Source organism: Patella vulgata, chromosome 4, assembly GCF_932274485.2.
Source record: "Patella vulgata chromosome 4, xgPatVulg1.2, whole genome shotgun sequence".
In the NCBI taxonomy this organism is placed as follows: Eukaryota; Metazoa; Mollusca; class Gastropoda; family Patellidae; genus Patella; species Patella vulgata.
In genome coordinates this window covers 74718971-74733603 of record NC_065882.2, presented here as the reverse complement: position 1 = coordinate 74733603, position 14633 = coordinate 74718971, and the positions used below count along the sequence as shown (strand labels likewise).

The following is a 14633-nucleotide window of genomic DNA, read 5'->3' as shown; positions in this document are numbered from 1 at the left end:
AAACGAAATACGATCTGTGTTTTAATCAGATTGGACGTCTTGGCAACCTATGCGACTGCAATACGAGACCAAATCTTATCCGAATTAAATATCAATGTAATCCACAACGTTCAAATTCTATATGCACACAGGACAACGTTTTCTTGTATTCAAACAAATCCTTTCGATGATGGCTCAGGAAATAAGGAGGTCTCCGGTTCGCTCCAGGTGTTCGTCAAGCAAATTTACCTCGCGAATTCCCGACGTGGTTTGCCCTTGTATGTCGTGCAGGACGGAGGGCCTGACAAGCAACAGTGTCTAGTCGTTTGCATGGGATTAAAAACCGGTGTCCCATACACACATTGGCGTGAACGTCAAAGAACTCTTGACATTTTGAATTCGATATAAGAATAAGCCGTAGCGCCACTATCCAGACAAAATGCCCCTGTATTGCGCATACCTGTCTTCATTATCCCAGTCGGAGCAGAACAGTAGGACGTTAAGCCCCATTTCATTTTATTTCATATCCAAACAACTTAGTTCCTCAGGATGGGAAGAAAAACCAAGGTCCCGTAAGCACGTAAAATAATCCTTGACAGTTGGAATTCGAAACAGGAGTAGCCCACAGTGCCGCTCTTAGGTGCAAATTCCAAGTCGATGCAGAATGTTTTGACCTCAGGAAGTTTTCAACTGAAATGAGTATAATGTGGAATTGTGATTTACATGGAAGATAAATCAATTTGTACCCGTAGCTTAAAGTTAAGATAACACAATGTGTTTAAACACAAAATGGGATTAAATGCATTTAGAGAGACATGAAATGCAATAATTAGGTTTAACGTCCAACTTTTCTGCACCAGGGAGGTTGGATGGCCGAATGATTAGCGCGTGTGCGTTGCATCAAAATGTCTGCCATCAAGTCAACTGGTACGTGACAAGGAGTAGAGTCGCCTGTCCAACTTTGTTGGCTTTCTCCGAGTCCTACAGTTTCCCCCCACTGCTAAAGACATCCTACGCGCAAGCGAATTATTGAAATAAAATTGAACCATATGTTAGTCCCAAAATGACCTAATCTGTGTCGAGTGGACGTTAAACCACCATTTCCCTCTCTATATATATTACACAATGGTGATACATTATCTATTAGAAATGAAATGGGGCTTAACCTGTGCGGACTGATAAAACGGATATATTTCATGCAATGTATTAGCCCACGGAAAACTCTTAATACGATTTCAGTGGATCAGTAACGTGCGCTGCCAATGGTATACAATTACTGTCCGTTTAATCAGAATGACTAAAGGCTTTTTCTTGCAGCACTGAAACCAGATTTGGAAGTCTCTAGGAATATTCTCGACCTACACCAGGATGGACTCCCATATCAGCGGATTACTCAATAACCCACTGGAGATGGTAGAGTTAAGAGAAATATGAGACCAGAAAGTTGCAAATTATTCAAAGTGGATAAAAACAAGCACTACCAATATACGGATCTCTGATGAATCCATTAATAGATATCAATTACTTTTGTTATCTTCAACACGTGTTAGTTTTCTATAAAAACAGGTACAAGTTAATAGGTTGATTTCTTTAACATTTGTAACGCCATTATAGCTGTTATTTAAAATAACAAATCACACAGGCTGGTTTTATCACTGATCTAGTACCTACCACATAGATTCAATACACTTTTTAAAGGGGAATAACATACCACATAGATTCTATACATTCTTTTAAAGGGGAATACCCTGATCTATTACCTACCACATAGATTCAATAATTCTTTTAATGGGGAATACCCTTAATTAATACATACCGAATAGATTCAATACATTCTTTTAGGGGGAATACCCAGATCTAATACATACCACACAGATTCAATACATTCTTTTAAAGGGGAATACCCTGATTTAAGACCTACCACATCGATTCAATACATGTAATTCTTTTAAAGATGAATTCCCTGATTTAATACCTACCGTATAGATTCAATACATTCTTTTAAAGGGGTATTCCTCGATCTATTACCTACCACATACATTCAATACATTATTTCAAAGGGGAATCACCTGATCTAATATCTCCAATAGTTCTTCTAAAGGGGAACTACCACATATATGCAATAGATTATTTCACAGGGGAAATCATAGATTAAATACATTGTTTTAAATAACAGGCATTCCTTTAAAGGGAACCTAGATCGATTCAATACATTCTTTTAAGGGGAACGTAGATCGATTCAATCCATCCTTTTAAAGGGAACACAGATCGATTGAATACATTCTTTCAAGGGGGAAATCCCAGATAGATTCAATACAGTATTTTACAAGAGAAACGTCAGATAGATTCAATACAGTATTTTAAAAGGGAAACCCCAGATAGATTCAATACAGTATTTTAAAAGAGAAACGTCAGATAGATTCAATACAGTATTTTAAAAGGGAAACCCCAGATAGATACAATACAGTATTTTAAAAGGGAAACCCCAGATAGATACAATACAGTATTTTAAAAGGGAAACCCCAGATACATTCAATACATTCTTCTTATGGGGAATCCAAGATGGATTCAATATAGTCATTTAAAGGGGAACCCAGATCGATTCAATACATTATTTTAAAGGAGTATTCCAAGAAAGTATCAATACACACTTTTAAAGGGGAAATCCCAGATAGATCCAGTGCATTCTTTTAAAGGGCAAATGATACGGATACGTTTAAATATGTTGTAAGATTTTCATTTCAAATTCTGAGTCTTTATGGTAATGGTACTCACTATTAAATAATTGGTTACGTAATTAAGATAACGAATAGTGGCCTGTTGTCTACACGTAACAAGTCACATGATAAATCGGCCTACACATCACTGCAAACTTACATTTATCGTAATCGAGACACTTATAAAAGTGCAAGTTTAGAAATTATACGCTGCACTAAAATAAAAACGCCTTTTTTTAACGTCCTACTTTTCTGAACGAATATACGCTGTTCTCTGTCAAACCCCTCCGTCCTGCACCACTGAAAAAGGGAAGCCATGCCGGAAAACTGCACTGAATTGGCTGGAATAAACTGCACGTAACCAGAGAGATATCGCATCGTTGTCTAAATGACAAACTGGTGCTCTTTATCAAGACCTTAATCAATATTCCTATACCACTACCACCACATTATAAAAGTCATAGCTCATCTCATGATTAACAACCCCATAAAAAAACATTTTTGATTTCCACTCAATTATGAAATCATATTATTCAACTTGATGTGAAACCAGAAAATATATTGATCCAGTCCATATTTTATTTGGAAAATGAAATGGGGTTTAACGTCTTACTTTTCAACTCCAAGCCTGTTAAAGAAGAAGGAAATGGGGTTTAAAGTCTCACTTTCCAGCGCAAAGTGAGGTTAATGTCATACTTTCCAACACCATGAGTTAATGAAATGAAATGAAATGAAATGGGGTTTAACGTCCTACTGTTCTGCTCCTATACTGGGCTAATGAAGACGAGCATACACCATACAGTGTGCTATGAGGGACATTTTTCCCGGGCAGCGACGTCTGATGCCGTTTTGACGTCACAGTAACGTCTTGACGTCATAGAGACTCGCTGGTACCGACTTCCTATCTGTCCGCAATACATTTATGGTGTCTAAATCAAACAGTTTTAGAGATATTTCAAATTTTTGATCGACAGCCGCCATCTTGGATTTGGCTCCGACCCCTGTCCTTATTTGGACTCCGATTTTGGTAAACTTTCTTTTCCTTATTTGAGTCAATAGAAATAAAAAAAAACCTTTGCTGCAATTTGTTCTACGTCAAATGTTAAATTGACCAGCCTATCTAGTACAACTTCTACGAATCGTACATCTTCACGTTTTCTGTTCTAGGCTGACCAGGGTTTGTAGAATAGATCCCCGTCCCTTCTCTTACTCTACTATTCCACAATGGCCGCATTCGGTCGTGAATTTCTGGATCAGTTCGAAGATCTGCTATTAAATGTCGGATTTTTATTGTTAAACATACATTATGCAAGAGCTAAATCTGTCTATTTCAGGTCTTTCTTTAGGCCTGAAATGTTATCTAAATTATTAATTAGACATTGATTAACCTATCCAGGCCATAATCAACTCTAGATGGCAGCGCTAGCCTGTGATCTTTAGTGGATTGTAAGCCGATTTACTGCATAACTTTCCTTCTCTAGGAAACGATTAAATGGACAATCGAGACTATGCTGTTTATCGTACTGACTTTAGTAATGATGACCGAGGCCTATGGGAATTTCAGTCGCTTAGTTCTCGGTTCATAGTGGTTCAATTTGAATGAAATTTTCACCAAATTGTCTTTACATTATCTAGTTTTTAACTATTATAGTGAGAACTGTCAACTCGTTACCGAATCTCCCATAATGTATCTTTAAGATGGAAGTTGTTAATCACCACCCACTTCAATAAGCCCTTTCTCTCTCCCATGTATATTGCACTACTAACATCTTTCACTACTAGCTGGGGGTTATCATTCGCTTCCATATAAGGCTCGCAGACACGTAGACCTACCTACTTTCTTTAATATCCCTTCTTAAGTTCGGGGTCAAGTCGTGTGTTAATTGACTTAGTTTGTTATTTGTGTAGTTTTTGTACAACGTGTATTTGGTAATCCTTATAAATCTCTGATACCGTATATCCGAGCACGATCCGCGAAGATCGGGTGAGAACCTATTTTTATTCTCTGTTAATGAATTGGCTGCTAATCATTAATAAAATAAACAGTTCAGATTAGACATTGTTTGAGGATTTTAGGATCATTGAATTGTATGTGTGTTTCTTATAAAAGAAGAGTAATTTGGATCGGTTTCATTCGTGCTGCGTAGCCTATAGAGTTACAACCCACCTCCCATTTTCCTTACGTGCCTTGAATCCCCGAGGATGTTCTTATTATTACTGGTTTAGTCGCACCCTCTGCTACCCCCAGTCCCGTAACTAATGCCCCCCCCCCTTCAAAAAGTTTCATCCCCCCCCCCCCCTTGTGAAAAAATTGTCGACCATAAAAACAATAGATATGCGTTGTCCGTCAATTTTACAGCACCCCTGAGAACACTTCCCGACCCCTCATTGCTCTGAGCTAGTTACGGCCCTGGAAACCCCCTCCCCCAACCCCCAATCAATACAATCATATACGGGTATCAAGACATATTACATCGGGCATAATTCTATAGAACACCGTTATTAGTTACTACTAAGCGTGATAAAAACCAGTCGAAACATTACTTAGTAACTCACAGCAATGGTTTTCCATAGAATTGTGTTTTTTCTATTTCCAAAAATGAAATGAAATGGGTTTTAACGTCCTACTGTACTGCTCCGACTGGACTAATGCCATACAGTGTGCTAGGAGGGAAATTTTGCCCGGGCAACGGCACTATGGCCTACTCTTATATCGAATTCTAACTGCCAAAGGATCTTTTACGTGCATGCCAATGTGATTACGGGACCTCGGTTTTTCGTCCCATCCGAACGACTAGACAGCTGTCCTTGTCAGATCCTCCGTCCTGCAACACTGACAAGAGGAAACCACGTCGGAAAATCCCCATGAACTTTCTCGGCCAATGGTCTATTTCCAGTTTAATTACTAAATACCATTGGAGTAATTTATCTTAACAGTATTGTCTATCTAGCAGCTTTCGGCGTCAAATGCTAATAAATTATGCATTGTAAGCTGATTTTACGTATAACTGGTATAAAATCTTTTATTTATACTACATTTAAACACGCGGTCTGGTGGGGATTTTACGTATAACTGATTTGAAATGTTTATCTTATATTTCACTGTTATTTAAACAAGCAGTCTGGTTATAGGTGGGTATCCCTTTTATCCAAGAGAGAGAGAGAGAGAGGGGATTAAGTAGGTCATTTTGAGACTAACATATACTTCAATTTTACTTAAATAATTCGCTTGTGCGTAGGGGTCTTTAGCCTTGGGAGGAAACCGGAGGACCCGAGAAAACCCACAAGGTTAGACAGACGACCCTACTCCTAGTCACACACCACGGGGGGGGGGGGGGTCGAAACCACGCTAGTTGACTCAATAACAGACCTTATGATACCCCCCCCCCCCAAACTCTCGAAATCCAAAATACCGCTATCGACCCCTTAACGTAGAAGTACTGGAGGGTGTAGTACATTAGGTAGGTTATGCGTACCATACTGTAAATACCCCACACCACATATAAACAAGGTAGCAACTTTTGTACTGAATGCAATTTAGAACGATGGCTTAATCAAATGTCTTACGTCTTAAGGTCAAAAGCCGCTCGTATGACCCCTGACGCGACCTTCCACTAAAACCGGTCAGATCTTCACGTAGTATAGGCCATCGAAGGTATAAAAAACGAAACAAAATAATGATCTGTATTTTAATCAGCTTGACAGATGTTGGGATTGGTATATACTCAAACAAGACGATCGGTTGACGTTTAAAGGCCCGCTGGAGGCGTTAGGTTGGGTGGAGGAATGGCCTAATGCATCCCCTCCCTTTATTACGGCTAAATTAATTTTTTAAGGCCTGCTCAAGTTTTGTCAAGGTCGTTGAGATGTAAATAAGGTTAGGGTATGTGATTGTTGGCGAGATTGTAGGTAAGGATTAGGGTAAGCATTGGGGTTAGGACTGGCCCAGGGTTAGGATTAGCGATAGCCCTATTGATTTCTCGTGTCCTATGGTGAAAAATTGAGCTGGCCTTATCATTTAGCACTATCCCTTTATTACGCCATTGAATGGGAACAAGACCATTTTGTTTCATTCGACACGTTTAAATTATGAGATAAACAAAATACAAAGCAACTGATGTGCCGATCCCAGACGACTGTTCTATTAATTTAGAATCTTTTGTAGTTGACTGATAAATGATAAGACTTGAATGTATTCATGTTTTCAATCTGTTTTCGCAGCCTGTGATGTCAAACGTTTTAAAAGCTTTTGACTCGAGAAATAAAAGGCTTCCGTATCTTTAACCGTTATCTAGATCATTCCTACTGTTGTCTTTCATCTATATCACTACGTTTAAATAGTTACACGGATATGTGAGAAGATTACAGCACGTGCAGTGGTATACCTTGTTTTCTTAATCTGTTTTTAATCACTAAACGAGAGAGAGAGAGAGAGAGAGAGAGAGAGAGAGAGAGAGTTTAATGTCCACCCGGCACAAACTAGGTCAATTTTTTATTTCAAAATAATTCGTTTGCGCGTAGAGATCTTTAGCAGGGGGAGGAAACCGGAGGACCCGGAGAAAACCCACGAGGTTGGACAGACGACCCTACACGTACAACCGGGGAATCGAAACCACGACAGACCTTATGATACAGCGCACACGCGTTAACCATTCAGCCATCCACCCCCCATAATCACTAAATGAAATGGGGTTTAACGTTCTAAAGTTCTAAACTAATCGGTCTTATGCAGACGTTTGTTTAAAATCACACCGATATGTCTCATACGACTGACTCAAAACTCTCCGTCGCTTTTTGTTTTGTTCAGACCGAATCACAAGAATTTGCCGACAACAGACACATATTTGATTTCTTTTGGTTTTCGACCCAACCCCAGATATGACAAACATTGGACTAACCAGAACCTTCACTTATTATTGAGGTAGGTGCGGCTAAAGTTATAAAAAATGCAAGAACAAAATGTATATCAATGGCTTAGAAATGCTCAACCCCAAGCCCCAAACAAAATAGAAAAACCTCAACAAACCCAACCCCAATAACATATCGTTGGAAGTCTATGTGCAACCTTTTAATATTTAATGCTCCACCCCTAAGCCAAAAACAAAATGCAAGAACAAAAATTATAGCAATCGCTTAAAAATACTCCACCTCCAAGCCCAGGACAGATAGAAAACCTTCAACAAACCCAACCCACATAACAAACTGTTGGAGGTCTATGTGCAACCTTTTAATAGTCAATTTATATCAATGGATTATAAATGCTCCACCCCTAGGCCCAAAACAAAATAGACCCCCCCCCCCAACAAACCCATGAAATGAAATGGGGTTTAACGTCTTACTGTTCTGCTCCGAACTGGGCTAATGAAGACGGGCATACGCCATACAGTGTCCTGTGTGGAAAATTTTGCTCGGACAGCGGCACTACGGCCTACTCTTATATCGAATTCCAACTGTCAAGGGATCTTTTACGTGCATGTCAATGTGTACATGGGACCTCGGTTTTTCGCCCCATCCGAACGACTAGACAGCTGTCCTTGTCAGGCCCTCTATACTGCATGACTGACAAGAGGGAATCACGCCGGAAAATTTGGATGAACTTTTTCGGCCAATGCAGGGATCGAACATCCGACCTCCAGGCTAGCGAGCCAGCGTCTTACCCCCTTAGCCACTGTGATCAACCAACAAAACCAACAGAACCAACCCAAATAACAAATCGTTGGAAGTCTTTGTTCAACCTTTAAATATTCACTTCCAAATGCAAATTACATGTCTGACGCAATAATGAACCGCGTATTTGCCAACCTTATAAATTATACCAACGGCGATATCCTGGGAAAATAATTCTCGAGACGGAGCAACAAGTAAATAATACGGTTGATTGGTCAAAAGACATTCATCACCAATATATCATATTGACATGCTACTTTCACTTTAGCTTGTTAGATCAACTTTATCTATATAATAGATAACAATAAGATCAAAGCATTTATGTATATACCGACACAGGTGTATTAGACTTTACAACATTCTCCTATTACTGAACATTAACTAACGACATTAAAAAAAATCCTACAAGAAAGACACCATGCCTTGATTCTGTCGTATCACCTGACAATATCATCCACAATTCGCTTACTGTTCACCCCGATGTTCATTCAATACTTCTATGAATGACAAATTGTTTCGGAAGTCGCGGACGTGAGATTTGATAGCGTGAAGGGCCAATATCATTGACAGTATATTCAAACCACGATTCAAAATTTGAATAGTTTTCATTACATACAAGCCGTGTCAGGCGTTTCGTATAGATAAATCTATATATTCTGCTCTCCAAATGTTTCTGATTATGTAAACTACTAGGTTTGTTTAGAGGTCATTGCGGTTAAGAATTATTTATTTAACCAATGACCTCATGTGTAAATAATATACATAGAAATATTCTATAAATGTTTCTCAAATCCCAACAGGTGAAGTGTATTATATTAATTGAATTATACTTATTAATTGAATTTATACTTTATCTAAGAATCGTTTTTGTAAACTCTTCAGCAACAATGAAACGAAATGAAAGAGGAGACGGAATGAGATAAAATGGGGTTTAACGTCCTACTGTTCTCCGCCAACCAAGCTAACGAAGATGGGAAAACGCTATGCAGTGTGTCATGACGGGCGAACGCTATGCAGTGTGTCATGAAGGGCGAACGCTATGCAGTGTGTCATGACGGGCGAACGCTATGCCGTGTGTCATGACGGGCGAACGCTATGCAGTGGGTCATGACGGGCATACGCTATGCAGTGTGTCATGACAGGCGAACGCTATGCAGTGTGTCATGACGGGCAAACGCTATGTAGTGTGTCATGAGTGAAAATTTCCACGGGACAGCGGCGTTTCAGTCGTCTACTTTTTAAATTCCAACTGCCAAGGGTTCTTTTACGAGCACGGCAAAATGTACGCAGGACATACACGAGATCGACCTCTGGTCAGTGAACCCACAATAAGGTCTGTCATTGTGTCACATGGTGTGGTTTCGACCCCAGGCGTTTACGAGACAAGAAGTAGAATAGCAATATATATTTTATTCAATCTATAACTTGTGATTTATTGTCATTGGGCCAAGTGGTGTGGTTTCGACCCCAAGGGTGTACGTGACAAGGAGTAGAATAGCAATGCATATTTTATTCAATCTATAAGTTGTGATTTATTATTGAACGATAAGAATGATTAACAACAGTCTATGTAAAACGATTTTCCTAAAGATCAATATAGTACATGTTATTAATGTAAAGTCTGTACGAGTCGTATATACGTAGACGAGAAACATCAGTATCTTATTATTGTCAAGTTTGTCCGACTCCTGTCGTCAAGTGTTCTTGAAATGAAATTAAATGAAATGAAATGGGGTTTAACGTCCTACTGTTCTGCTCCGAACTGGGCTAATGAAGACGGACATACGCCATACAGTGTGCTATGAGGAAAATTTTGCCCCGACAGCGGCACTACGGCCTACTCTTATATCGAATTCCAACTGTCAAGGGATCTTTACGTGCACGCCAATGTGTACACGGGACCTCTATTTTTCGTCCCATCCGAACGACTAGACAGCTGTTCTTGTCAGGACCTCCGTCCTGCATCACTGACAAGGGGGAACCACGCCGGAAAATTTGGATGAACACGTGTTCTTGAAACGTAGTCATCTTATTAAAGATACATTATGGAAGATCAGATAAAGAGCTGGCAGTTCTTATTATAATAATTGAAAACTAAATAATGTAAATGGAATCCGAATATGCTGAAAATTTCAGTCAAATTGATACACTATGAACCGAGATATTAGTGATTGATTTTTCGGCCTAGCCTCGGCCATCATTAATAAAATCGGTACGATAAAAACATAGTCTCGATTATCCACTTTTTGATTTAATCATCAATGAGCGTAGAACAGCAGATCGGATTCAAATCCAGTGACAATCAGACACATAAGATGACATCGAGAGTTGATTATGGTCTTTTCATGTTAATAAATGTCTAATAAATAGTTTATAACATTTCAGGCCTAAAGAAAGACCTGCAATAGACAGATTTAGCTCTTGCATGATGTATGGTTAAAGACCAGTATAATAATTGTACCAGTCGTACTAGAAATGTCTATATTTCATTAAAGATCATTATACAAGTTTGTAGGATTCGTGCACGTGTACTAGAAGCGTCAGTATCTTTGTAACAGATCAGTGGTTTGTATCATAAATTTTACAAACGCCCGGATTTAAACCCCCTTTATCTACATGCATATTGTCATATCATGTAATGTCTAAAACTATTTATCTCAAACGAATTGTCGTATGTTATCGACGGTGTTATAAAGTGGAGGGGCTGGAGGAGGCCGAATGGTTAACCCGTCCGTGCTCGTTGGATCATTAGGTCTTTCATTGACACGGCTTCGATTCCCCGGTTGTACGTGACAAGGCCGCCTGTATAGCCTCGTGGGTTTTCTGCGGTTTCTCCGGTTTCCTCCCATTGCTAAAGACCACTACGCGCATATTGATATAAAATTGATACGTATGTTAGTCAGAAATGACCTAGTTTGTGGAGGGGGCTGCAGTGGTCCAGAGTGTGGGTCGCTGATCCGCTAACCGCTTAGGATTTTCCGAAGCGGTTCTCTCTTGAACATCGCGCGTGAAAGAGTGCCCAGTTGTTCGGGTTGAACGATCAACCGAGGTCCCGTAATCACATTGTCGTGCACGCTAAACAACACTTGACAATTGGAATTCAGCATAAGAGTAGACCCGTAGAGCCACTGTCCGGGCAAAATTCCACTCATAGCACATTATACTTTCCGTTCATTTCATTTCATATCTAACTCTAACTATTAAATAACGGCGATGTAACCCTTTAATTATTGTATGACATTTAAGATGTACAAACATTTATTATTGACCTAATATTCTATATATAAAGACCACAAAGAAGCAAGAAATTAATAGATGAACGAAGCACGCAACTAGTAATTATGTCTTTTTTCACGAATCTGGACGATAAAAAGATGTTATAGGCCTGGTCTATAATCATCAGGGGCCATAGTTTTTATTAATCAAAATATTTAATAATCCATGTTTCAGGTTTTCATTAATGTTTAAAATATGTTTCAGATTTATTGAATTAAGCTCCGTGCCGTGTAATTAAATAATGTAATAATTGTTTGAATGAAAAGGAAATGGTTGTATTTATGTTAAATGAAATTATGGTTTGATGTCCTGCGTCAATCCGGCTAATGTAAACAGACATAATATTAAAGAAACACGGTGTTCTTCTTCTATTAGGGCATGGACACACGGGCAAATTTGATCGCCGGCATCTAAAAAATCAGCGCGATCGGGCGAAAAAAATACGCTCGGGAAATGGAAACCACGCCAGTTGACTCAATGACAGACCTTGTAATACAACGTGCACGCGCTAACCATTCAGCCATGCAACCCCACGGGTAGATAGAGGTAGGTTTGACAGTCAATGAAAAACTTACTAGAATACTTGTGTTTTTCTTTTTTAATAAATTGCATGAATGAACACAGATGAATGACATATTAAATTAATATAAAAAATCTCCTGTCGTTTGTTACAATATAACAAAAGTTGTTTTATTACACCCTCGTCCCATACATGGAAGATTCATGATAAACTTTTATATTTTACTGAACATTTTTCATTTGGCTAATCTAATTTATGATTCGTTCTTTAGAAATAAAAGACAATAAGTCAATGTCCAATCCGGTTTTACCGTCAAAGGGGGTTGTACGTGACAAGGAGTGGGGTCGCCTGTCCAATCGATCGCTCGCTTTTTTTGTGGGGACGAGGGCGCAATACGTCGAGATAATCCTACTCATTGTTAAGCACAAACCATGTATCGAACACACGAACACACGACTTGCATAGATAACCGTATAATCTACAACACACCCGCTGAGTCACCAAGAAGACAACATGTAAAGATATAAGAAATCAGAACAATCCACCCACCCATGAACTTCTTATATCAAAGTTCAAATAACTGTTAAAAATAATAGATGTCTTACACGCGGCAGCGTATGCTCATTCTTTCTTGGACACATGACACGTGCACATAATTAATAGCTTTCGTTGTAATCAAAAACGAAATGGGATTTAATGTCCCACATATCTGATCCAACCGGGAAAATAAAGACGGATATACAAGTCCAAATAACTGTTAGAAATAACAGATGTCTTACACGCGGCAGTGTGTGCTCATTCTTTCTTGGACACATGACAAGAGCACATAATTAACAGCTTTCATTGTAATTCAAAAACCGGGATAATGAAGACGGGCATACGCCATATAATGTCCAATTAGGAAAATTGTAATTTAGTATTTAATTAAAAAAAAGAACTTACCAGTATTTGGTTGCATGTTTGAATTGAAAATGTCTTCATATTGTCTGTATAAATCCACCTGCACTATGTATTCCAACTAATTACAGTCTATTAAATTATTCATTCGTTTCACAAACGTTTCTCACAGTTCCACGACTTTCGTCTTAATTATCCTATGTCCGGAACCATCCGGAGTTTATCAGATCCAAATAATCACAATCTCACAAAATCTAATTAAATTATCACCACCGCTTTCTGGAAACTCGATTGTGAATGGCGGGCGTACGATTCCTGCTATCTCAGCGTTGTACTCGCAGACACTGGTTTTAATTGAAGTACAAAGATCGCGATAACACTGGCACAACACATTCAAACTTCTGTGTGAACGAATCTCATCAAATCTACCATTTATATATTCAGCGAAAGGCGTTTTAATTTTCCTACACGGACATTAGGTAACCAATCAATTCGACATAGGTTAGAGGACTTCCGTGGAGGTATTCCATTTAAGTCTGAAAGTAAAAATAAATTTATTTAATGTATTAAATAGGTTGTGACGCAGATGACATTTCACACAGCGGTAGACTTCAGTTAAAAATATATCTTAAATTCATTTAGAAATATCAAAAAATACATTATATATTAATTTTCAACAACATATCACCCAACACACCCATCAAGATTCAATTTACTGCACATAAAAACACAAGAAGTCGACCCGCAATGACATAAACGCCTTAGAAATTTCTACGGAAATTCTGGTATTAGAATGGACCCATCAGTGCTCCTAAAAACGTTCGCTAAAAGTAAACCCGCAATGAAATAAAGTGCGGAAATTCTGGTATGAGAACGAACGAAAAACATCCAATAATGTACACACAGCATGAATTGTTAGCCTTTAGCGATAGTCAATATCCTAAACAGTGCGTGCACGTTTAATCCTTTTGGCCAATAACATACCCCATTCTTCACTCTCTACGGCTGCTATTCACTGCAGAAAGATGTCGTTTAGCTTAAAGCCCGCGGCACGAACGAAGCTTTACTGAACAAATCTATAACAATAATTATCCAGTCAATGGACCAGGTAGTTAGTGGACAGCGAGGCGATGAATTTGCATGTGTATTTTAACCTACTCTTATCAAACATTTGTATCAATATCTTATATACATAATGATAAAAAAAACACTTACAAAACCTCCATTGTCTTACGCTGTCTCCTGTTCAATGATAATGCCCACCTTTTCTCGACTCAAATCCCCCCAAGCCGACTGCAAACTATACCTAACGGCGACCACATGGCTGAGGGTCAGACTACAGTGTCAACAAGTGAATTGCCCAGTTATCTTTGAGGAAAGCTTACACCATAAGCTTTCATCAATCGACCACTTGTTTATCATTATCGCTCAATAGGGAATATAGACTCAATTCATAAAGTAATATTCAACTAGTAGATTAGCACATTGAAAGTAGCACGGTATGTTTTATCCTTATTGATGTAGCGGACCCGGCAACCTGTATCTACTAGTATAGCTATAGGTCGGCACATTTAGCG

General features: G+C 38.8%; 1 protein-coding gene across 2 annotated transcripts in view; it reads right to left on the bottom strand.

Annotated features, from left to right (window-relative positions):
• LOC126819285 (ADAMTS-like protein 1) overlaps positions 1–13951 on the bottom strand; it is a 51883-nt gene extending 37932 nt beyond the window's left edge. Inside the window, exons 1-2 of one of the 2 annotated variants that reach the window (XM_056100690.1) lie at positions 13754–13951; positions 13102–13592 (exon numbers count right to left, since the gene is read on the bottom strand). In XM_056100690.1, the coding sequence (XP_055956665.1) occupies positions 13102–13140 (39 nt within the window). In that variant the 5' untranslated portion in view covers positions 13141–13592; positions 13754–13951. The remainder of the gene's footprint in view (positions 1–13101; positions 13593–13753) is intronic. The other variant, XM_050547257.2, reaches the window with a different exon arrangement.
• Between the last annotated feature and the right edge of the window lie 682 nt (positions 13952–14633).